General features: G+C 39.5%; 1 protein-coding gene across 1 annotated transcript in view; it reads left to right on the top strand.

Annotated features, from left to right (window-relative positions):
- The first annotated feature begins 3,752 nt into the window (after positions 1-3,752).
- The window catches only part of PLCL1 (phospholipase C like 1 (inactive)), a 362,944-nt gene continuing 341,596 nt past the window's right edge, over positions 3,753-25,100 (top strand). The window contains exon 1 of the mRNA XM_046019760.1: positions 3,753-4,133. Within this exon, the coding sequence (XP_045875716.1) occupies positions 3,891-4,133 (243 nt within the window). The 5' untranslated portion in view covers positions 3,753-3,890. The remainder of the gene's footprint in view (positions 4,134-25,100) is intronic.

A 25,100-nucleotide genomic window follows, 5' to 3' on the forward strand; every position in this document is an offset into this window, starting at 1 on the left:
TGTGATTTCCTGGGAGAGTACAGAAAGTGTTAATATTCTCCCAGGATTTTTCCTAGGCCCAGGGCTCTGGGGTGACTTTTCTGGGCTGGAAGAACTACATTGACATATCTGGTCATTGATTCTGGGCTAGGTATTTTCAGGTTTGCTGGACCTGGTTAGGTTTATTAGTTGTCTTTCAGTCTAATTCTCAATTTCAAGTTATTCCAATTCATAAGTATCCTTCTACTTTCGCAACTGCTTGCTTTGGGTCTGTTCTGATTTCTGCCCTAGGATGGAATTCTAGGATCCCAGAAGATGAGAAGTCCTATAGCGTGGGCAGTGACAGAGCCAATTTTTTAAAATAAGAAGTGGATTTTATTCAGTTAGAGGATTGCAAAGGTGAAGATTCCATCTACAGATATTTATCAAGCACCTATTCTTTGCCAGGCATGGTTCTGGGAGCTGGAGATAAAGCAATGAACAAGGTCTTTTGCACATGGAGATGACTTTCTCAATTTTAGTGGCGGCAGAGATAGGAGGTGAGTAAGACAGAATATATAAGTAAACAATTCCATGGACTGGACAGTTTATTCATAGTGATGAAATTCTATGAGAAAGCAAAACAGAATAATATGAGTAACATGGTGTGTGTGTGAGGTTGAAAGAACTTGAGAGTTGTGATCAAAGGAGACCTTTCCGTGGTGGTTACATTGGAATCACTAATTCATTACTCTTATTCATCTTTTCTCTTCCCTTCATCCCAGCTTCTAATTTGCCAATCAAGTGATTGCTGTCTTATTTGGTGAAAGTTTGAGAAGTAAGAATTGTGGATGATATTAATTTGGAAAGGGGCGATTATTAATGGAGGGGTAGGAATGTGCCAATAGTTGCTGATTTAACCAAATCTAGTTAAACCTTTCATTCTTGGGAATGGGGCCAGAGTAGAATCTGTCCCCAGGTAGAAGATTCAATGGGTGGCTCTTTTTTTTTTTTAAACTGCAAATATGAGTATCAGGAAAAGCCTACTGAGCTTATACTAGAAGACAATAGTATGAAAGACTTGTTAGATTAGGGTCCAGCCATTTTCTCAAAGCAGAATGAATTACATAATAGCCTTTATGAACAGAGGCTCAGAACAAAGGATTTAGTACGAGGTGTGTATGTGTGTGCATGTGTGTGTGCGCGTGTGTGTGTGTGAGTGAGAGAAAGAGTCTGAAAGAGAGAGAAGCTGAGACTGTGTGTGTGTGTTTGCCTCTACATAAGGATGAGAGAGAAGTCCGCTAAAGGAGTGAAGAGGCAAAAGTCCAACTAGATAGCATTTAGTTGAAACAAATTTTGTACATTTTTAAGCTATACGTTCTCGCAGCTGCTGCTGCTGCTTTTGCTTCTTCTTTTTTGAAGATCACTGACTTTAAATGTTAATAAGGTGACACTAATTTTAATAGTTTAAAACAAATTATTATCAGAATTGTATATACAAGCCTGTAGGATGGGAAGTCTTTGTAGATAGTATTAATATGGGAGAACAAGATAATGAGTAAGATAACTGCCATTTACATTTCTTGGAGGACAACCCAAGAATGGAATTTTTGTGAGGGTAACAAAGAAAAATGAAGCTCTGAAATAACCATATAAAGACAAAAGTAAAAGATAGTTAATAGTGGAGTATCAAAGAAAAAAAATGATAGCCTAAATAGGTTATATTTGTGAGGATAGCAAGTAAAGATATTTCCTGTACAAGACAGGGACAGATTCCCTGAACTAATTAGTGGAGATGAAAGACACGCATGGTTGTTTTAAGTCTGGGGGCCTTTTTACTGTCTTCTGGGGGTAATAAAGGCAGGTCACTTGAAAAGGAAACGAATTGAGTTTCTCTGTCTTCAACATATAAGAGGGAAAGAAGAGAATATTTGCTATTACAGATGCAGTTCTTAGACTCTCACTAGAGGGTGGTGTTGGTTCTAAAACCGGAGGTTGCTAATCTACAGTACATTCATTACTGGGCTGCATTTATATTTAAAGAAAAGGTAGACTTGAGCTTTCTCAGACTTACCTAAAAGTTGGTAAATGTCAAGTCTGAAACTTCCCAAGGGTCTTATCCAGTTCTGACTGCTTGCAGACCCAGAGGAGGGAGATAAAGTGGTGGAGATTACAGGAGGAGTTAAGTAGCAGATTCTAATTTCAGCTCCTGCACTAAGTAGTAGACAAGAAACTAAAGCTTCCCAGGCCTTCAACTCATCTGTAAAATAAAAAGGCTGCCTGAGATGATCCCTTAATCTCCTTGAGTCTCTGAACTTCTGAAATTCTAACAAATTCTAGGTCTAAAAGCCTGAAGTATTTCTGATGTTCTTGGCCAGCCAAAGGAATGGGTATCATCTCAAATTATCAAAATATTAATAATTAAAATATTAAAATATAATTAATGCTATAATTAAAAGATACTTAGTGCTATAAATAAGGTTTAATATAGATTTGGGTATTAAAAAGCATTTAAACGAAATCATCATCTTCTGTCCTGCTATGGAACCTCACAGCCATCTTTCACATCTACCTGAGCATTCTGTGGTAAAAATTCAGTGACATTGCATTATCTAAAGATCTCTCTCTTCTTGGTTGCTAACTGGCTGGAAATGAGCAAAATATGTTTGTATAGGATTATCTAGAGAGAGGAAGTTGAACCGTTATCAAATAGGGATGTTTTAGGATAGGCTAAACCCCCCACCTCATTTTGTACTTAACCAACTCCCAGCATATCTATGCTCTGCTAGGAGACGCTCTCCAGAGGGATTTAGCTGGTTTAGTTGCCCACTACCCTCACTTTTTTTTTTTTTAATCTGATTCCCTTGCCTTGTTATGTTTATTCACAGTGCAGAATGAACCGAAGATCATTTTACGAAACCTGAATCAAATCATTCAGCTCCAGGGCCGCAAGAAGCCCTTGTTTACCTCTACGTGGATTTGACTTCAAAGGGGTGGTGGGAGAGGCTGCAAAGCCCTGATGGTGCGAAGCTCCGCTCTGTCACCCTCCAACACTTTGACACTCGGGCTCTACACCCCTTTCCTCCAACTGCTTGGCTTTGCCTGGCCGAAGATTTCCTTCCCCCGCCCTCTCCCCCGCCCCCACCCCCGGATTTTGTTGCATTTTCAGGCCCATTTCGAAGATCTAAACTTCCTGAAACGTACGCGGAGCGCCTGCGGGTGCGCACACGCGCGCGCTCACACCTTCGCTCGAGTACCCGAGCCGGGCCGGGCCGGCTCCCAGCCGCAGAACACATTCTTCCATTCTTCGCGCTCGGGCACACCCCTTCGCAGTGGGGATTGGTCGGGCCGACCCCTCCTCGGCGACGCGAGGCTCCTAAGAGGCTCAGACGCCTGCCAATCCCCACGGGCTGTCAAAACAAGTCTTCCCTCCCTGTCACAACAGAGCGGAGTGGAGGCCGCCGCCGCCGCCGCCGCACTTCCTGGGGCCGCTGCGCCGCGCTCTGCGGGCAGGTGGCGGGTGCGACGGGCCGCGGGCGTCTGACTCCGGCCCCCCCTCCCCAGGCCGCGCGCGTTCCGGCCTCTGAGGCCGCCCGGCCCGGCGCCGGGTGCCTTTTGTCTGGCGCGGAGCGAGCGTCTGCATCACGTTTCGGACACCTCCCTCTCCTTTTCGCCTCTGCTCCCGCCCGCTCGCGTCTCCTTCGCGTTCCCGCCGCCGTACCCCTGCGGACCGCCGGCCTCCCGGACCGAAGCCCGCGGACGTCTCCAGCCGAGCGATGTCTCCGCTCCAGAAAGTTGCCGCCGCCGCCGCCCCCGGGCGGTGAAACAAAGTCTGGCGGGGCCGCCTTCGGGTGCAGGAGCGCACTCGTGCCCAGAGGCTGGACTCCGCTGCCGGGCGTGCCGTCTCCCCCGGAGAGTTCGAAACGCCGGCCATGGCCGAGGGCGCCGCGGGCAGGGAGGGTCCCGCGCCGCCCGACGCAGCCGGATGTGAAGACGACCCCCGAGGGGGTCCGGACGCCGCCTCCGGAGAAGGCGTGGCTGGGGCCCCCGGGGGTCGGTGGAGGGACCGTCGCAGCGGGGTCGCGCTGCCGGGTGCCGCGGGGGCCCCGGCTGACAGCGAGGCGGGCCTCCTGGAGGCCGTGCGGGCGACCCCCCGGCGCAGCAGCATCATCAAGGTAAGCGAGGCCGCGCCGCCCAGGGAGCGTGGGTGTGGGTGCTCGGTGCGTCGGGGATCCGGGCAGGATGCGCGATGTCCGGAGGCTTCGCGGGCTCGGCATTGTTTTCTCCCACCTCCCTCATTACCAAACCTTCCTTCCTCGTCCGGAGGTTCCCAGACTCAGCTCTTGGCCGTGAGAAGCAGAAGTCACTTTTTTTTTCCCTGACAGCAGAGGAAAAGTTCCGCTCTGCGTCTTTGCGCTTTGATGGATGCTTTCCCTCATTTTCTCTGAAAGCTTCACTAAGCCGTTGATGGAAGGAAGAAGGAAGGAGTCAGTGTAAATGCAGATCACGGGATGGTTGTGCATTGCTTTCTAGAGAAAGGTTAGCTTCCCCCTCCTCCCGCCCCCTCCCCCAGCACAGTAAAGGAAATGCACGGTTTATCCTCAAGTGAAAAAAAAAAACAAACAAAAAACAACCAAAAACCAGAACCCAAACAGCCCCCTTCCCAAAGACTCAAACGGTCCCGAAATGCCAAGAAGCGTGAACTTTCCAGGTAGGCAAGCAGAGTTTTCAGTGGGCCCTCTGGCTAAGCGGAGAGCGATGGTGGAGCCCAGAGTTTCTGCACTGCAGAAAGCGCGAGCGGAAAGCCATGAATCCCCCAAGCATCATCCCAGGTCTTTGTGGTTACCGCTGCATGCAGGGAAAATGCTTCCCCACCCCTCAACCACCAGACAAGATTTCATCTGTTTGGCCAGAAATTTGAAAGCCTTTCTCTCCCTTATCTCTTCCTGTCTTCCTTCCACTTGGGGCTTACTTCCTGTTTGAAATTTCATCTTTTGGGTGCATGACATGTGGTAAGGTATCCTGGAAGTCGCTCTCCCCCAGGGTTAGGAAAAGGGCCTCTTGGCATAAATGAATGTGAGTAATCATGTACATGTGAGATTAAAATTGATTTAGGTAGAGAAAGTAGTCTGTATGAAACTACATATATATATGGTTTCATACAGACTACTTTTTCATACAGAGTACTATATATATATATATATATATATATCCATATATATATATATATATAGTCCAAAGATGATAGTGAAAGATGGACTTGGAACTTCTTCCTATTTTCAGTTTACTTGGTGTGCTAATACATCCAAGACCCTTATTCAGGTTAAACTGTGTAACTACCTCATAATGCATGTCTCTTTCTTAGGCTCAGACTTCCCTTGCCAGTGTGGGAAGCCTGTGCCCAGAGTACAGCCACCCAACTCCAAGTATTGCCTAGGCTTTTCCCCAACACTGACACATGGAAGTTTAAAACCAACAGGAAGATTTCTATATAAAAAGAAGAGTGGGTGGTAGTTGCAAATGACTTATAGTAGTTTTTGTTATTTTGTGCCTTTTAGATTATGTGAAAAGGAATGTGCTATTCTGGATGTGAATTTGGATAAAAAGGAAACGATCACTTTTTTTTTTCTTTTAACCCAGGAGTCAGAAATCATATTATTTTGAAACTTAAAAAACAGCACAATTAAGAAACAATTACATTTTGGATTCTAAGATATTGATAAAACATGAGGACCTGTGTGTGTGAAAACAAATGCCCAATGATAGTTTAAAACATACCGCCATAAAAAACAGTGGGCTCTCTAGTGTTGTAAAAAATAAAAGTAACAGAGTGTAAGGAATATACAAATTCTTGCAACTCAATTTGCAGTTTTTAAGTTGTATTATGTGCTGGTTTATATTCTCAAAAGGGCCCTTCCTGAATAATTTTTGCTTCTTTTGTTTTGAAGTTTATTTTTGTGGAAAAAAGAGGGAGGCAACAGAATATCAACTTGATCTTTTTCCTATTTCATAGTAGAACGAGAATTTAATAAATGGCATTTATAATTAAAGATACTAGAAAATGAAGCACATTGTTGTTACTCTTTTAAATTAGGTTTTATTGAAAAAGTAATATAAGCACATGATAAAAAAAAAAATCAAATGTTACGAAGGAGCACGAAGGGAAGACTCCCAGCCACTCCACACTCCCACTTCCATAGTCCGCCCCCATAGCTGCTAACACTTTCTTAAGTATCCTTCCAGAAATATTCCATGCGTATGTAAGCATATGTATCTGTATATATCTGTGGTGAGTTATTGATGTTCTTGATTTATAGAATAAAATTTAAAGTTTACAGGCCTCATATTCTCAAATTTGCTCCAAATGTTTTTGATTCCCAGTGGGTTGTCCAAAATCATTGTGATGTGTTCTTTAATCTTCAGGAATAAACTGGAAGGTGTATTGATGGGTATGGGTCCTTAGGGTTTGTTCTTAGAGAACTTTATTCCCTTCCAATGGGGAAAGAAGCAGGTGATGGGGTTCTGTTCCACACAATCTCTGAGATAAGGACCTTTCTGTTTACATCTTGAATCTGCTGCCCCATGCTTCACTTTAGCAAAGTAAAAAAGGATAGTCTCTAAAAAAGGTCTAGTTCATATAAGAAATATATAACATGTGGTCTATACTGAGAGAAAAATGCATTCTTCAGAGTTTGGCCAAGGATTCTTTTTATTTGCATTAAAACATACACAGAAAAGAAAGGCTTTAGTACATTTTACATGAATCAAACTATTAAATTTTCTCTGATTGCTCCAAATAGCCTTCACATAGTGATAATTCATATTCATGATCATAACTCTGAGCCCCTGAAAGATTGTGAATCATCAAATATTAAATTATTTTCAGCTCAGTTTAGGATATTGTTTCTATTCTCATTATTTGACTGCTAATTCTCTATTAACTTGAATATTAGACAAATCAGAATAGTGCATTCCTCTATCATGCCAGGAAACAGACTATCTTGTATATTAATAAAAAATGTCTTGTATATTAATAAAAGGAATGTTTTCAGTAAACTTGCCCTCTCTAATCTGTGAAAACATGGTTTTAGTTGAGAAAACAATTTCCTTCTGAGCTGACGAAGACAATAACATTTATCTTTACACATCTTTGTAAAGTCTTCTTTCTACTATAGTGTTTCTTCCCTTATATGCCAAGCCTAAAGTTTTTTTTTTTTTTAAGATTTTATTTATTTATTTGACAGACAGAGATCACAAGTAGGCAGAGAGGCAGGCAGAGAGAGAGGAGGAAGCAGGCTCCCCGCTGGATGCGGGGCTCCATCCCAGGACCCTGGGATCATGACCTGAGCCGAAGGCAGAGGCTTTAACCCACTGAGCCACCCAGGCACCCCTCAAGTCTAAAGTTTTAAAAAATTTAATAGGAGACTTAAACTAGGTTTTCTTTAACCCATCCATTTTTTTTCCACTGTGTTTTTCTGTGGGTTGATATTTGATAGCATTGCCACTGAAAAATGATGCATGTTTTTGGTAAGTGCGTTGTTGAATACCATAATATTGCAATAGACGACATCTTAATTGCTTCTTGATAACTCGTGGTTTAAAATGACAAGTTAGTTACATGCAAGACTGATAATATCTAACAATTACGTACTATTCTGCATATGAATATACTTCTGTTTAAGAAATGAGGCCTTTTCCTATCTAATATTTGCTATCAACCTTATAGGTTTTAAATCTTTAACACTTTAAATTGTAGTTTATGATATTTAAACTCCATAATATTTTGGAAATAAAAGGCAGTGTAACTCATTCCTTCTACTAGATGATGAGAACTGAGATACATACATATTTTCAGAATAGCAGTTGATTTTTCTTTCATTATATGTAACATATTGAAGGGTTCTACTTTTTTCCTTTCAATCCTACTTAAGTATGAGTTCTCTAGAAAAAAATCACCCTTTGGACCTCATGAACATAGGTTTGTGGGAGGAAGATAGGAGCTGGAAATGAGGTGCTGATACCTGCACCCAAGTAGCTAAAGTAACTGCTTTGGTGTTTTTTATGTCATTATTTTGTGTCATGCCATTCTCATTTTGTCATGTTCATTGTGGGACTGCTATAGGGGTTTCTGAGCCGTAGCTTCAAAGATATGCCTTGAGGGGGCGCCTGGGTGGCTCAGTGGGTTGAGCCGCTGCCTTCGGCTCAGGTCATGATCTCGGGGTCCTGGGATCGAGTCCCGCATCGGGCTCTCTGCTCAGTGGGGAGCCTGCTTCCATCTCTCTCTCTCTGCCTGGCTCTCAATCAACCTACTTGTGATCTCTCTCTGTCAAATAAAAAAAAAAAAAGATACACCTTGGGTACCTGTTGATACATATCAAAATTATGACTATCTTCAGAGGGGCAAGAGGCGTTTTATTCACATTTGCCGAATACTGCCTACTATGAGTCAGGTGCTAAACTAGAAGCTTTTATACATCATGTCACTTAATCCTCACAGCGAACCCTCTAAAGTAGAGAAAAGAGGCACAGAAGGCTACTAGTACAATGTGGAGTTCGGATTCATACCCACGTGGGCTTAACTCCAGAACTTGTGCTCTCATGCTGACTCTCAGAGGCAGGGAGTCCGCTCACGCTCTGTGAATTCAATATGTACATATAAGAGAACGGCACAAGAGTCTGAATCTTGGGCCCTGTGGCTTGTGGGGGAAATGATCCTTTCTCTGCTCCCTCACTTCCCGACCCAGAACACCTGGAGATGGATGACTCTAGGGAGGGATGACAAACCTTTCTGTCTTTGGTCATTTTGTGAGGCTTGCACTGTATTTTAAAAGGCAGAGCCATTTGGCAGGTGTTCTACCTGTCATCAATAAATGGAGTGCACATCTGTTGTTTTACACCAGGACACTTCTCCCATGTCCCTCCAAACAGTCATGTTGGTGAGGGGTTGTACTCTCTTTTAGACTGATACAGAAAGGGAACAAGTCTCTGGGGATAAGAATATGTCGTATCCTAGGAGGGTGATGAAATAGTGGCTTTCAAGTTGGAGCTCTGAAAGCATTTTGTATGACAGCTATGAAGGATGACTAAGTATGATTGAAAAATAAAATTTTTAGGCCCACCATAACTTAAATAGGCTTCTGTAGATTGGGTTGGGAATTAATCAGAATTTGTAGACTTTTTTTTTATTGCCTTTTGAAATATGTGTTAAAATTTCCAAATAACCAACTTATGGGTGAATTTTGGAAAAGCCACCAGCCTTTCTAGTGAGCATGCCTTCAGTTGGGGGTGCTCCTCTTAAGGTAGGATTCAGCTGTATAAATAGCATTGAACTTCTTAGGTTGATCTGGTTTATTATCCCAGCAACTTCACTTACAGTGTTTACTTTCCCTGAAATTGCCTTAGAAACACGAACACATTTTGCTTTAGAAGTGGTTGCCTCTCATTGTGGTCCCCTTCTGATCTGATTTCTTATACCTCTTAAGAGTATTAGGAATAAAATTTAGATAAAGACCTTTGTCCTATTTTGATGAAAGATTTTAGGAGTGCCTGCCAATTAGTGTTTGCTATTGCTATCAGAATTTACACTATTTGTTTACCTTCTTGGAAAATGTTTTAAGTTTCAAAAAGTGTAAGTTAGTGATGTATTCATTGAGAGGAGACATATACATTGCAATCTAAACGAAATAGGTTTTTTCCCCTCATTTTTTTCCCATTTTACAGTAGAGGACACAAGTAATTAAATTTTGTACTGTAAAATGTCAATTGAACATATATTGCCAAATAACACCTCAGGCACAGCAGGGTGTTATGAGAAGATACCAGGAGAAGCCGACTTGGCCTTCAGTGTGAATGAACAATCTGCCTCTAGCTAAGGCCAGTGCAACTGGTCGAGCAGTGGACCAGGAGTAGCTCAGTCCCCTTGCTCCTCCCTCACTTTCGTTCAGCTTGAATGACTGTGAACATCAAACATAATTCCATTTTTCAGGAGTAATATCCCAACTGAGATATGTATAAGATTGGACATTTAAAACAATTGTCCAACTGAAAATGACTGAACAGCAGCAAGAGGCAGAAACAATGTTTTGTTTCCTGTTGGGATCTCAACACCAATAAATGAACCATTGGTTATTAGATGGGAGGAGAGGAAAATCTGATTGAACTTTCTATCTAAATCAAAGGTATGAAATCAGTAAACTGTATTATAGTGAAACCTGTCAGTTCTATAAAATCTTATATTTTGATAAATGTTTTAATAATGTCAAAAGTGTTTATTTGTAGTTTTATTGAATCTTATTTATCTCAGCATCCCAGTTCCTATAATAGGGTACAATAGACAAAGTTTATTCTGATTATTGAGTATGTGAAAAGTGATCATGAAAATTAGCACTAAGTGGTCAACTTCTATAACAATAATTTTTCTCTTATTTTAAGTTGTCACCAACGTAGTATGTATTTCAGCTAACACTTGATGGCAACAAAATCATAGTATGACAAAGTATTGGAATAGTTCCTTGGATTTAAAATCCAATCTAGCATTACTTTGAGAAAGTGGGATTGTACATGGTGAATAGAAAGGAATCATTATTTATATTCTCATTAACACTCCAAGAAGAAGAAAGGCAGGTTAAAATCGAAAACAATGCAATCCCTCTAAAACAAAACAACCTAAAAACCAAACTATTTTAGAAGGTGTGTTTAGTTTCCAAAGATCTCTTAAATCATATTTGCAAATTTACAAAAGTGTGTAGCGGTTATGGGCAAAGATACTGTGTTTTTCCTTAACAATGCAACTTTGTATTCAAAAGATTAAAACACCTTTGAAAGATAACATCTGCCTTGTTAATTCTTTCACGTTGACCTGTCCAAGAGCCTTTTTTTTTTTTTAAGATTTTATTTATTTATTTGACAGAGATCACAAGTAGGCAGAGAGGCAGGCAGAGAGAGAGGGTAGCAGGCTCCCCGCTGAGCAGAGAGCCCAATGGGGGCGTAATCCCAGGACCCTGGGACCATGACCTGAGCCGAAAGCAGAGGCTTTAACCCACTGAGCCACCCAGGCACCCCAAGAGCCTTTTAAAAGACGCCAGCTAAGTCTGTATTAGAAGAAGCATGGGCAGTATGTGTAAGCTAGCATACTTGAATTACTGTATGGTACAGTGTGATGGTTAGAACTGATTGTGAGAGAGTATGCAGAACACCTTGTCTATGAGGTGTTGAGGGAGATCAACACACAAGTAAGGCAAAAAGAGACAAAAGAATGCCAAGATTTCAAGGCAGAACTCTATAGAGAGTTGGGCCTGATCACACTGTAGGGACTTTCCCCTAAGGCACAAGTGATTTCAAACCAAAGTTTGGCCAAATAGCTTGTGTGCTTAAAGCCCACACCCCGCATCCCAGATTTGACAGCCAATAATGAGGGGGGTTGCTCAGGAGCACAACTCTTAGGGCCAGAAAATAGAGTCAGCAGGGAGAGAGTGAGTTCCTTCCAAGTCTCCCTTGACTAAGGCTGAATTAGAGTCCGGCTCAGAAAAAGGGCACCAGTTTTGGAAGAACCAGTGCAAAAGGCACTATTCTGACCCCTTATAGGTCAACTCTTGATGTTGGGTTCAGGACAAAGAGAGAACAACATCCTATGTACACTCTGACTTTTCTCTCCTTTGAAAGCTTCGCTTGCATAAACATTGTCCATCATTGTCCTTGGACTTGTAGTTTCTTAATTATCAGGACCAATTTTTGGAGGACAAGGTAGAGGAGGATAGGAGTTTGTTCTCCCCCTAGAGGCTGACATATAAGTTGCAAAGACATCTTCAGCATTTGGTGAACTCTTTCAAGATACTGGGAACGATTGATTCTCTTCTATAATTAAATATTACATATTTAGAAATATTATTAATAATTCAACATATTTCTTTTAAAATTTTATCTAATGGATAAAACTCTTGAAGAGACGTGACATCTTGAAGAGGTTTTCTTATTGAGACATTTTCTTTATAATAATAGTATAAGCTTATGTAACTTTTATTATAGCCTGGCATTGTTCTAAACGCTTAACGTGTGTTAACTTAGTCAAACCTCACAATAACCACAAGGTGAGTATTTTTTATTATCTCCATTTTTATAGACAGAGAGATAAGTGACTTGCCCAAGGTCACATAGCTAGCAAATGGCTGAGCCAGGAAATGGACTCAAATAATCTAGCCCTAGAAGTTGCCTTAATCTTTATGTTATACATCCTCTTAAATAATATTGATTTAAACCTTAGCTACTGTGGGTGAAATGGCATTTTATGCTTACTTTAAAAACTAAGTTTAGTTGACGAATTTTAAAAAAGTGATTCTGAAAAAGTTTTGGGAAGCTCTTAAGGATTATTTGAATACATTTTTTTGGAATACATTTTTAGAGTTTTATAACCTTTCATGTAACATACCTATGACTTTATGTTAATATTGTATTCTGCCTTACCTTGAGAAGGGTAGAACTCCTATTAGCATTTTACTGTTTGACCAGAATTACCATCCTTACCATGAGACACAGCTTGTGATCCAACTTTGGTATAAATTAAAACAGGCTAAGGAATGGCCTGTTACTTAATCACTGCAACTTGATATGATTTATTTTCTAGTTTGATAGTCTTGCCTTCCAGCATCAATAAATCAATAAGGAGCATTTGAGTTTTTAACCCAAGGAAGTTGTAATTTTGTTAAGTGGTAGTGTATACGATGTTGTATGATTGAGATTTCCTTCCTATTATGTTTGAGGTAAGTGTAGTTCTTTACACATAGGTAAAGCTTGGCATATATTCCATTATATTATATATTCCATATATATTTGAAATTCCATTAAATTGGAAGTCTATGTAGTCATTTATTTCATTTTATTTTTTTTTGGTGGGAGATAGAAATTCCAAAGCCAATATGTGGGAAATTCAAATACATGATTATGTCAAGAAATTACTGTGCTTATGGCTGCTTTATTGTGTTAAAGGTAATGAGTCTGTTCAGAAGTCTGTTCTGCTGTTCAGAAATATGGTATGGTGACCAGAGGGTACCCAGAGGCTTGTCCCCATCACTTGGAGACTGGTTAGGTATTAAAGGCATAGTCAGCTCTTCTGTTGAAACATCCATATGTTAGTTTTTATTATCTATCTGTAGTTATGTTAAATTGTGATTATTTTTAAAGATTTTATTTATTTGAGAGAGAGAGAGAGATCATGAGCGAGGCAAGGGTGGGGAGGAGCAGAGGGAGGAGCAGAGGGAGGAGCAGAGGGAGAGGGACGAGAAGACTCCACACTGAATGTGGAGCCTGAGGCAGGGCTCAATCCCACAACCCTGAGATCATGACCTGAGCTGAAATCAAGAGTTGGCTGCTTTACTGACTGAGCCACCCAGGTGCCCTGCAGTTATATTAAATTATTGAAAAGACATCGGACCTTGGCTTTTTCTTTCTTTCTCTTTTCCTATTGCAATGATTGCCCTATAAGATATTTGTTCACATTCTTTTGAAGCAGATTTTTTTTTTTTTTTGATGGTCTTTATCCAAGGGCAAGTTTGTCACTGAAGTAGCTGCATGGGCTATGAGAAGTCATACTCAGAATTGTTAGCAGTTACGTTTGATAAGATGTTGAGAGTCTTGGAGTTTGGGAGAGAAGAGAAAGAGAAGGAGCAGGGTATGTTTGAGGGAAATGGAGTCAGATGGGACCATATTTATAAATGGACCGGGTAAACAGCTTAACGAATGTCTCTTTACCTGGATCATTCTACCAGAAGTTGTTCATTTGGGAATTCAGGTTTTTTGGATTTTGATGGCTTTTTGATGGTTCTGGAGAGTGTTTTAACTAATTAATAGCTCACACTTTAACACACCTAACGGTAATTGCTGGGCACAAAGCCATTTGCACCGAGACATTCCTGGGAAGGATCTAGGAAAGATTGGTCAGGGTTGTTGGTCAGAATGCTTGGCATTAAAGATGAATTTCGTCTACTTCGCTGGTTTTCTAGCCCTAACCCCAGGAAAGTCCAAGGAAATTCTTCACTGTTGTACCCTCAGCATGATACAGACGGACGGCTTCTGACAGATGGGTCAATATAGAAGTTAATGTAATGAGACGGAGGTAGTTGGGAGTGCTGGAATTAACTGTTACTCAAAACAAAAGGAAGGTCTGACGTTTTATAGATTCAGGGGACCATGAACTATTGTGTTCAGCCACCAGCTCTGGTCTTACAGGGAAGCTGCTTTCACCACTGCCCTTACCTATCTCTCTATCCCAGGCTAAATGAGAGGAGGACTGGGAGGGAGGAGGTCACGTGGAGAGGTGTGATGGTTCCTGAAGAATCTGTTCCTTTCACATTCCTCATTGGGGGGTGGGGGGAAGAGCTCATGACCTTTTCTTTTTTTTTTTTTTTTTTTTTTTTTTTTTTTTTAAGATTTTATTTATTTATTTGACAGACAGAGATCACAAGTAGATAGAGAGGCAGGCAGAGAGAGAGAGAGGGAGGGAAGCAGGCTCCCTGCTGAGCAGAGAGCCCGATGCGGGACTCGATCCCAGGACCCTGAGATCATGACCTGAGCCGAAGGCAGCGGCTTAACCCACTGAGCCACCCAGGCGCCCCGATAACTCATGACCTTTTCTGAGGCAGAGGAAGAAAGGACTGGAAAGAATATGTAATGATGGTGACATCCAGCAGTCCCCCCCTCTACCAAGTCTCTGTATGAATTGGGACTGATGCTCACCTTCTCTCTGGAAGATATTCGGTCTCTCTCTGGAAGTCCCCCTAATGCTGGGTATAGAGAAAGGGAATACTATAGAAGATGGCCAGGCATCTTGCTGGTGCCCCACCCAAAGAAGCCATTTGGGTAGAGGGACTCTTAACAAAATACCGGGGCAGGGGTAAGGTGAGGGGTAAGAGGAAGATATCAGTGTCCAAGTCAGACCTCTAACACCAGGATGATGAATATGCCAGGAAGGGGGGCAGTGCGGAGAACCAGCAGCTCCCGAGAGCCTGCATGTGGATGCCTGCCTCTCAGAGAGAACCAAAGGCCAGGTTAGTGTTAACCTAAGGACGAGAGAAAACTAACCCAGTGAGGCCTGCAGATCCCTCTGGGACTATCTGTGGACAACCTTGGCCTCTCCTATCCCTCGGAGGGAAGAGCAGAGAGGAAGAGAAAGGGAGAAGCGGGTAGAGTAGACCCACCCCCAACTCCAACCACTCTAACCGCCATTCTAGCTTGCCTTGTGGATATCGGGGTAAAGAAGAGGACTTTGAACACAAGACTGAAGTTTCAAAATGAATAGGGCTGAGTTTTTATGAACTTGAAAGAACCCTTCTAATAATTGAGAGAGACCGAACCATTACGGAGTCTGAGTGAGCTATTGGTAATAATCAGAGTCCCCAGGGGAAGAGAGGATCCAAGATGGTATAGTTGGGAAAAATAAAACTCACAGGTTTGTGCTCTAACAATTGGAGACTACTTAACTATCAATTACATTATTATAGAATTGGAGAGCCTAGAGATCATTCTCTAAATTTACCCCTTCATTTATCAGTATGGCTGTCCACCATCTCTCCTATTTATCCAGGGCACCGTTATAGAGAACTATCTGTGATACCATGATTAGGGAATGGAGGATTTTTTAAAGGTTTCGTGGTAAGGTATACAATAGCAGGCACTAATGTTATCAAGATCGTACGTTATCTTTAATTCTGATAACGTGATAAGACACAGCTACCATTATCATTTCAACCCTAGAGAGGAGGAACTGAGTCTCTGAGAGGTGTGGAAACTTGTCTTAGGTCTCACACCTATTAAGGTGGGTGGAGGGCAGAAATTTGCCTCCTCATTTTCTTTTATTCACCAAACCTGCAAATCCAATACTCCAATTTTCCAAAAAACAGTGATTTAAGAATATATTGATCTGGTTGGAATGGGGCCAGGCAGAAAACAAGTTAAGGTGGTTCAACCTTGCTTTGTTCTGCAATAAAAGCAACCATCATTTATTGAGCTAGGTGCCCATACATCATTTCATTTAAGTTGGAAGTCAGAGGGATCTAAGAAACAGTACTAGATCAAAGGTGATTGTTTTGGCATACCTCCTAGATTGGGAGTTTGGGTTTCATACTCATCCAAACCTACATTTTAGAAACCCTAAATATATTGCTGCTGTAAGAAATTACCACAAGCTTAGTGGCTTCAAACAACACAAATTTATTATCGTCTAGTTCTAGAGGTCTGAAGTCTGAAATATGCCTTACTTGGCTAAAATCAAGGCATTGTCAGGGCTGTGTTCCTTTTTGGAGGTTCTGAGGAAGATCTGTTTTTGTTTTTGTTTTTTGGCCTTTTAGTGTCTAGAATCTGCATCCTTTTTTGGGATCATCGACCCTTCCATCTTCAAAACCAGTGATGCCTGGTAGAATCTTTCTCACATCACATGCCCTTTGATTTTCTACCTTGCTCCCTTCTAATTCTCATGCCTCCTTTTTCCACATTAGAGAATCCTCTAACATTAGGCTAACCCAGATAATCCAGGATAATGTTCCTCTTTTAAATTTTTATTTTAAAGTTGGTTGATGAGCAACCTTAATTCCATCTGTAGTGTTAATTCCCCTCTGCCACGGAAACTAATATATTCACAGGTTCTGGAGAATGGGACATAAAAATCTTTGGAGGCCATGATTCCATCACATCCCAGTTTTACAGCTAAGTAATGGCTATAGCGATGGGTTTTTTCCAGTTTCATCTGAATTTTATAAGATCCTTTCAAGAAAATGATAATTTGTTAACAAATATGAATAGTCCATTGGGTTAAGATTCAGGATTTTGATAGTAGTTTTATTTTATTTTTTAGAAAGATTTTATTTATTTATTTGACACAGAGAGAGTGCAAGAGCAGAAGTGGGGAGAGGCACAGGGAAAGGGAGAAGCAGACTCCCACTGAGCAGGGAGCCAGCAGCACAGGGGCTCAATCCCAGGACCCTGGGATCGTGACCTGAACTGAAGGCAGATGCTTAATGACTGAGCCACCCAGGTACCCCATCAGGCTGATTTCTATCTAGAGTTAGAAAGAGTAAATTTAATTAGATATCTGGATTGCTATCTAGAGCTAGAAAAAGTAAGTTTAATTACTCATGTGACAAGTTTTGGCACATTTGAAAGGAGTTATGTGGATGTCCCCTTCCATACTCCCACCCCTGACGTTTATTGTTATCATGTCTTACTGTTCTAGGCACTTTACATGTATGAAATCACGTAAGTCTCACTAGGGTTATGAAGTAGGGACTATCTACCCCATTTCGTTGATGAGGAAATTGAGGCACAGGAAGGTTAAATAATTTGCCCAGATTCACACAGCAAGTAAGTGGCTTGCTCATCTTTATCTATATTTTGTTTAAAACTTTGTTCTGAGATCACAATGCTGGTTGCTATGTCACTTGCACTGTGGTCAACTATATTAGACTGTCTTACCTCCCTTTTTCTGGATGCTATATTTCTTTTTAAAAAAATATTTTATTTATTTATTTGACACACAGAGAGAGATCATAAGTAGGCACAGAGGCAGGCAGAGAGAGAGGGGGAAGGAGGCTCCCTGCCGAGCAGAGAGCCCCATGCGGGACTTGATCCTAGGACCCTGAGATCATGACCCAGGCCAAAGGCAGAGGCTTAACCCACTGAGCCACCCAGATGCCCCTGGATGCTCTATTTCTAAATGAATACAACCATCAGGGGACTTTTCCTTCTGAGGAAACAAAACAAAACAAACGCATTTCACTGATAGCAGTTCAGCAAATTATCTTTGTATTCCAGAGGCTGTGCTCCTGAATTTGAGAGGATCTGATGGGTTGACTGAACACAGACTTCATATGGGGACACCATTAAATTTAATAGGCTATGTAAAGCTGTTGTACTTTTCTTAAATGGGTAATTGGTAAAAAAAATAGTAGTTAAGAAATATTTCCTTAAGAGCTGTGTGAAACAATGGAGATAATAGAATTAAGAGAGTAGCTAAAAGTTTCTAGAATTAGGTGCTCGGTCCAGGAGGTAATGTACCATTGTCTTTCCAGGGGTAGGTCTTAGAATCAGACTACCACAATTGGAATCTTGATTCTCTGTTTATTAGCTGTGGTGACATTAGGCAAGTCACCTAATCTCTTTGACCCTCCTTGTTTTCTCCTGGAATGAGGCTCATTGTAGGAAAGTTTGTAAATATATATAAAACGTGAATGAAAACTTGACTATATATTGAAAAATATCATGTCTGACCTAGACTTGGGTTTTTTGTTCTATATTCCGTGTTTGATTGTGAATTCCTTAAAAGCAAGAACACTTTGGAACTGTTTGATTTGTGGTCCTCAGAAGGGACCACAAAAAGAGAGAGTATAATGCTTCATAAAGATGGGGACTTTTAATAAATAATGACCAATCTTAAAATAAATCCTTAAGATTAAGGAAAGGAGTGAACCATAACTTTGGCAGCTGTTTCTCAATTTATTGTGAGTAATAGTATGGTTAAGGGGCCATGCTGTTTGTTTTTTTTCCCACAGCCTTTTCAAGCAAGGCTGCTAAGAATTCACAGAGCTTTCCCCTCATCTTCTGTCTTAGGTGTTACCGTTTGTCAGGTTCTTATAGGTGAGGTCAAGTCAGGTTAGAAGAGGATATGGAACATTTTCTGTCTCTACCCTTATACTTAGATTCAAACCATATCTTCTTCTATAATTCTTGTTTTTTTGCACCATGTTTTTTGTTGTTTACTGAGATATAATTGACATGTAATATATTAGTTTCAGATGTACAACATAATGATTTCATATTTGGATATATTGTGAAATGATCACCACGGTAAGTTTGGTTAACATTCATCAGCACACATAATTAAATTTTTTTTCTTGTGATGAGAATTTTTAAGATCTCAGCAACTTTCAAATATGTAATACAGTATTATTAACTATAGTCATTATGCTGGACAGTACATCCCCAGCACTCGCTTATTTTATAACTGGGAGTTTGTAACTTTTGACCACCTTTACCCATTTAACCTACCCCTAACACCCCACCTTTGGTAACCATAACCTGTTTTCTGTATCTATGACTTGGATCTTCATAGAAGTGAGATATTTTCCTTTCTCTTTCTGACTTGTTACACTTTGCATAATGCCCTCTGGGTTTCCATCCATATTCTTAATGTCATGGTTTCCTTTTTTTTTTCATCACTGAGTGATAATATTGTAATATATATATCACATTTTTAAAAATCCATTTATCCATGGATGGGCACTTAGGCTGTTTTCCTGTCTTAGCTGCTGTAAATAATGCTGCAGTGAACACAGGAGTGCATGTATCTTTTCGCGTTAGTGTTTTCATTTCTTTCAGATAAATACCCAGAAGTGGGATTGCTGGATCCACAGCTTCCTTTATTAAGGCATCCTGGGTATTTGGAGTTTTGGCTGGAATCCTTGTGCAAACCGATGCATTCAATCTGAAATGTTGTAGTAAGAACTGAAGAGAATCCGTTGCTGCTGGATGACCTTGGGCCGAATCCCAGCACACCTACCAGCAAGCTTAATTGAGGAGGCGGTGTTCCTGACAGTTTAAAGGCTGTAAACCCTTTTGGTAGAACAAACAAGCAGTATTATTTAGGCTTATCAGCTATTACCTTGATTTTGGCAAAAGGAAATGAATTAGAGCCTATCTTGTAAACACTGGGAAATTATAGCATCCTTGGTTTATTCTCATTAGTCTCATCTTACCAACTCTGACAAGAGGGACCACATTTTAGATTTTTCTTGTGTCCTCTGTCGCTCCTACTGAACGTTAGGCACAGTCTTGATGTATTTCTGTCCCAGACTGAATCAAGATCATTTATTCTCTCCCATATTTCTGAAAGAATTCTTTACCTGAGTTAACATAGTTTACTGTTGCTAAGTTCACCGTACTTAATAGAAGCTTAACTCTTTCGGAGTCAGCTTGGGTGGGTGGGGAAGGGGACAGAGACTTGAGAATTTGATGTGCGATCCTGGAATCTCAGCTTTGCTACTTTTTGTGTGTTCATGTTTGTTTCTGTGTGTTCATGAGCAAGCTTTAAAACTTTTTCTAAGCCTCAGTTTCTTCTTTGGTAAAATGGCAGTTATGATGCCTGTCATTCCAGTTTGCTATATATCCTGGCGGTGAGGAATACAACATCTATAGAGATATATTCAAGATGTATTTTAGGCTAACAAAGAGAGGACTTGACAAGACATTTAACTAGATGATAGTAATGAAAAGTCTATAATTCTCTAAAAATTTTTACAGCACATTTTATATGCTTTCCCAGCAGCTGTGGTCAGTATTTCTTTCTCAATGGCTTTCCATCAAACCTCATAACAGCAGCATGCTAGTGTTCTAAGAAGCAATCCTATGGGCTGCCACCATCTCTTAATCAAACCATGCATGACATCCATTCAGTCAAGTCATCCTTCTGTTTTCATGAGATGCTCTGCCCACAATCGTTTAAATGAATGCTTGGAGACATGGGCCATGTCTGGCATCGGAACCCTGCCACCTACACCTCATTCTCTGAGTTACAACTAAAATGAAAACAAAATTAATTCTTTTGGTAATTATATACAAAGGGATTTCTTGGTTGTGACAGATTTTGTCTCTTTCATTCAAGTATTGAAAACCAATTTGATATATAATACTACACACGAGGGTGGGGAGGGATTGGCGCTAGTGTCCCATTATTCAATGTTTTATGTTATTGTATCTTTAAATGTATACTTAATATCTCTTCTGTGGTGCCAAGGCCACCGAAATTTGACTCTACTAACAGCCCCTTTGGCAATACTCATCAATTTCTTTCATGCTATAATAATTTGGCAAAGTGACTTTTAATGATTGATTCATTCAACTGTCTGTTCATTGATACTTCTGCTGTTTGTAATAGAAACGTGAAGGTGTTAGAGACATGCTTTATACCCAGTTTATTAAAGCAAGAATCTCAAAAAGAAAAGAAGTGTTTTAAAAACGGTGTAGAACTGAGCTCCAAGCAAGGTGCTTAAAAATTGCTTATTGAATTTTGAATTCAAAAATTATCTATTGAATAGATACATCTAGCCCCATGTATCTGTTTGCTGGGTATTTCCACATCCCCGGATTTGCCCTTTTCTATGTTTCCCATCTTCCCAGTTGCCCTCGTGGCAATCTGGACACGATCGTTTCCTTCTTCTCTCTCCTCTAACATCCAGTTTGTTATCATGTTCTCTTGGTTCTACCTCCTGAATAGTTCTCACTGCTCCTCTCATTTCAGCTACTTCCGTACTTGGCTTCTGTCACCACAACATCTTTGTATCTAGCTTTTCTTCCAAACCACCTTCTTTTCCCTACTCCATTCAGCGTAGCAATAGTAGTAGAGTCTCATTTCTAAAAGGCAAGTCTAGTCATATCAAAATCCTGCTGAAAAATTTTGATGACTTCCCACTGCCCTTGGAATGAAGTACAAATTTCTTTACATGGTTCAGCAGGCCAGGTACAGTGTGGATCCTGTTAATCTTCCCAACTCCATCTCCTACCATGTCCTACCTGTCACCTTCTATTCTATGAGATGATCTTATAGCAGAGACCACAGTGCCCTGCCCAGAGCTGCTCAATATACATTAGCTATTCTTGTTATTCTTGATGTGTCTTCTCCGAAAGTGGCACAACTGGGAAAAAATGTTTTTAGGAGCATTAAACAAGGGAGGTTGGAAGGGAGAGGAGCTCAGAATTGAAAAGAGAATATAATAATATTGTCTAGGTGCCGGCCACTAAATGGATAATGGATACCATGATAGCAATTAAGAAATTATTAAATCCATTAAACTTTTGGAAAACATTTTGGGGGTTGGTTTTGAAAAATAATTCAGTATAGCGTATAAAAAAGACTGTTGGATCTTGAAATTTATTGTTTCCTGAGATTATGATCTAGTTTAGCCAAGTTGCCAGGTAGTCACTCTTCAAGATTTACATTGTTTCCCAATGTCCTCAAATGGTTATGGTACCGTTGTCAAGTGTTTAGTTGGCTACAGAATTTCCTTAAATTGTGATTTTTAGTCAATGGAATATGATGACTCACAGGGAATGTAATGTTTTCTGTCTTAGTTTACTGATCTTTATCTTTATGTGGTCAAAAGTCTATGTTTCTGTTATTCTCACAAATTACCAAATGTGTTTGTGTAGAAGGGAGGAAATAAAGTGTAATTTGGTTAACATTTTTGTCTAGCATGACAAATATTATTAACTTGAGGCTGAATCATTTAGGTCATGATTTAAAGATAGAGATGAGTTTTTCACTACTGTTTTTTTGTAGTACTATATACTTTGGGTTGAAAGATCCATTTTCATTAGTTTAAATAGATCTTTTGAAAACATCAGTATTTCAGGGATGCTTTATTTAATGAAACTTTTTGCAAGAGATTGATTGGTTTATCTGATGACTGTTGTCAAGTATCTTTGGAATAATATACATGCTGCTTAAATGATTTTCTTTTACTATTAACATGTTTCAATGATCAAAATTACCTTTGAATCCAAAACTTAAGAAATTGACAGTAAAACAAAACATTTTATTTAATAATTTTGAATTTTTAAATTAGATTCAAAGTTTTACTTTTTTGCTAATTCAATATGTTTGATTAAGTGGAATTGTATATCTAGCATGGGATTTAAAAAAAATTCTTACGATTGTTGTTTAAACATTCTTATGAATGTTGATTATCATTCAACAGTCGAGTATGGATTTTTTTTTTTAAGTATGGATTTTTGTAAAACATTTAGTAATGGTGATTTGGAAGTTTAGAATAAATCTTTTAAAACTCATAGCTTTGTGATGTCAGGGGAGACTTTGTAAAAATATCTACATAGTGATGTGAAATGCGCTTGTATGGACAGATTGCTATGATCAATTTTATAATTATGTATGTAAATCCATAATTGAATATTCCAGTCATTGCTATTTGGGTAAAAGCTGTTATGCCCTCTTAAGAAGCATATTGAGAATAGATGGAAACAGAGTATCTTTAACTGTCCTAAAACAATTCTATAAATGGTTACCACTTTCAAAAGTTAGGAATCCTATTGAATTCATTTCAGTTCTCTACATAGTTGCCAGCTGACTGTATAACTACATGCCATATAACACAAAGCATGATTTATGGTACTATTGTTACAGAGTGCTTACTAAATAGAAAAATAAAAAATAGAAAGTATAGTATTAGTAGGAATACTGTAGGTAGGGCTGTCAGACAAAATTTGGGACACCCAGTTAGATTTGTGTATCAGATAAACAACACATAATTGTTCAACGTAAGTGTGTCCTATGCAAAAATTATTCATTTTTTTCCTGAAATTCAAATTTAGTTAGGTGTTCTGCATTTTTCTTTGTTAAGACTGGCAAATCTAGCTGTAGGTGGTTGGGTAAAATATAGGTAATAATAAAGGAACAGCTTTTCTAATGGAACAGAAATTTTCCTTAAAGTTCCTCCAAAATCAGATGAAGGATATTTTGGTCACCCAGCTGATAAGTCAGTTTGAAGCTTGGATTTGAACCTAAGGACTTAGCTTCAAGAGCCATGCTCTAGCACTGCCTTTCATATATTAGTATTTATATTAGTGAAATTAAAGTTAATTCTGATATTCCACTTTATTTCATCTTGTATTATTTCAAAGTTTAGCATCATTAAGGTCTTTATTTTATATTGAGAAATTAATTCAGTTAATAAATTGAATTATTTTCTAAAGCTAAGTCTTTTTGACATAATAATTTTCAAGAAACATGTAGATTATTGCTATTCTGTTCTAAGTGGTGTTCATTAATTTAATCATATGTTTTTGTTTGCTGGATGATTAATAGTACTTTGCTTTTAATTTTTATGTTAAGACTGAATTACTGTTTTTGCACCAAGGAACTGGGAAGCAGCCATGATTTGGAGCTCTGTACTGTTTTGCTTGCTTCTTTAGCTTGGCTGGCCTCTGTCTCCTCTGCTGTAGCCATCAATCATCCAGTTCTCTTTCCATGCTATAGGGCATATTTTTTGTTTTTCCCATGAGTGGCAGTGGTTTCCTTTTATGACTTAGTGCTCATTAATAATTAGGCAGGCACCACATATGAGATCTGAAAATAATTCATGATCTGCATTCATTCATTTATAAATGTAAATGCATAAAACTTAACAGTCATAAAAGACTTGAAACTTGAAATTCTTAAATACAAAGATGAAAACATTGCAAGCCGTGTTTGTTAAAAGTAAGCTCTTGAAGGGCGCCTGTCTGGCACAGTCAGTTAAGTGACCGATTGTTGATTTTGGCTCAGGTCATGATCTCAGGGTCCTGAGATTGAGCCCCAGGTGGGGCTCCCTGCTCACTGTGGATCTCCTTAAGACTCTCTCCCCCTCTGCCCTTCCCCACTGCATGCTTGCTCTCTAAAATAAATAAATAAATCTTTAAAAAATAAGCTCTTGAAAATGAAATGACTTAGACTTGATTTTTATTTTTTAACATCTTTTTTTTTTCCCCTGCTGCAGGGGAACTTTTCCTCCTAAGGAAATAGTAATGCTAATTTAGAATATTTAAGCATGGAGAGGAGACACTCTGATTAAATAATAGAAAAATAGACTAGGAACTATTTAGAAAGATTATAAGGGGCTTACTTACTAGTTAACTAATTTAATTAAGCATGCTGATATTAGACTATAGCAATAAATGGACTAATGTTTTTTTGAGTTTTTCTTCCTAGTCTACATTTTATATTTTAAAAACAAACCCTGTGAAAGAACCTAATGAGATTCTAATGAGTGGTATAAAATGCCTCAGTTGCAGTGATAACAATATTTGCATTTAAAAATGTTTATCAGTATTTTGATTTGCAGCCTCAAATTATTTTTAAGCATCCCATTATGACAATCATATAACTGAAACATCTGTGATTTTTAAAGTCTTCTGGACTATGTATTAAAATTATAGAATTTTTAGGATATCAACAAAATGGGTATGATGTTGAAGGCTTTATTTTTTATGGAGGTAAAATATGCGTAACATAAATTCACCATTTTAACCATTTTGAAATGCACAGCTCAGTGGCATTAAATACATTCACATCATTGTGCAACCATCACCACTGTTCCTCTTCTGAACTTTTG

Source organism: Meles meles, chromosome 9, assembly GCF_922984935.1.
Source record: "Meles meles chromosome 9, mMelMel3.1 paternal haplotype, whole genome shotgun sequence".
Lineage (NCBI taxonomy): Eukaryota > Metazoa > Chordata > Mammalia > Carnivora > Mustelidae > Meles > Meles meles.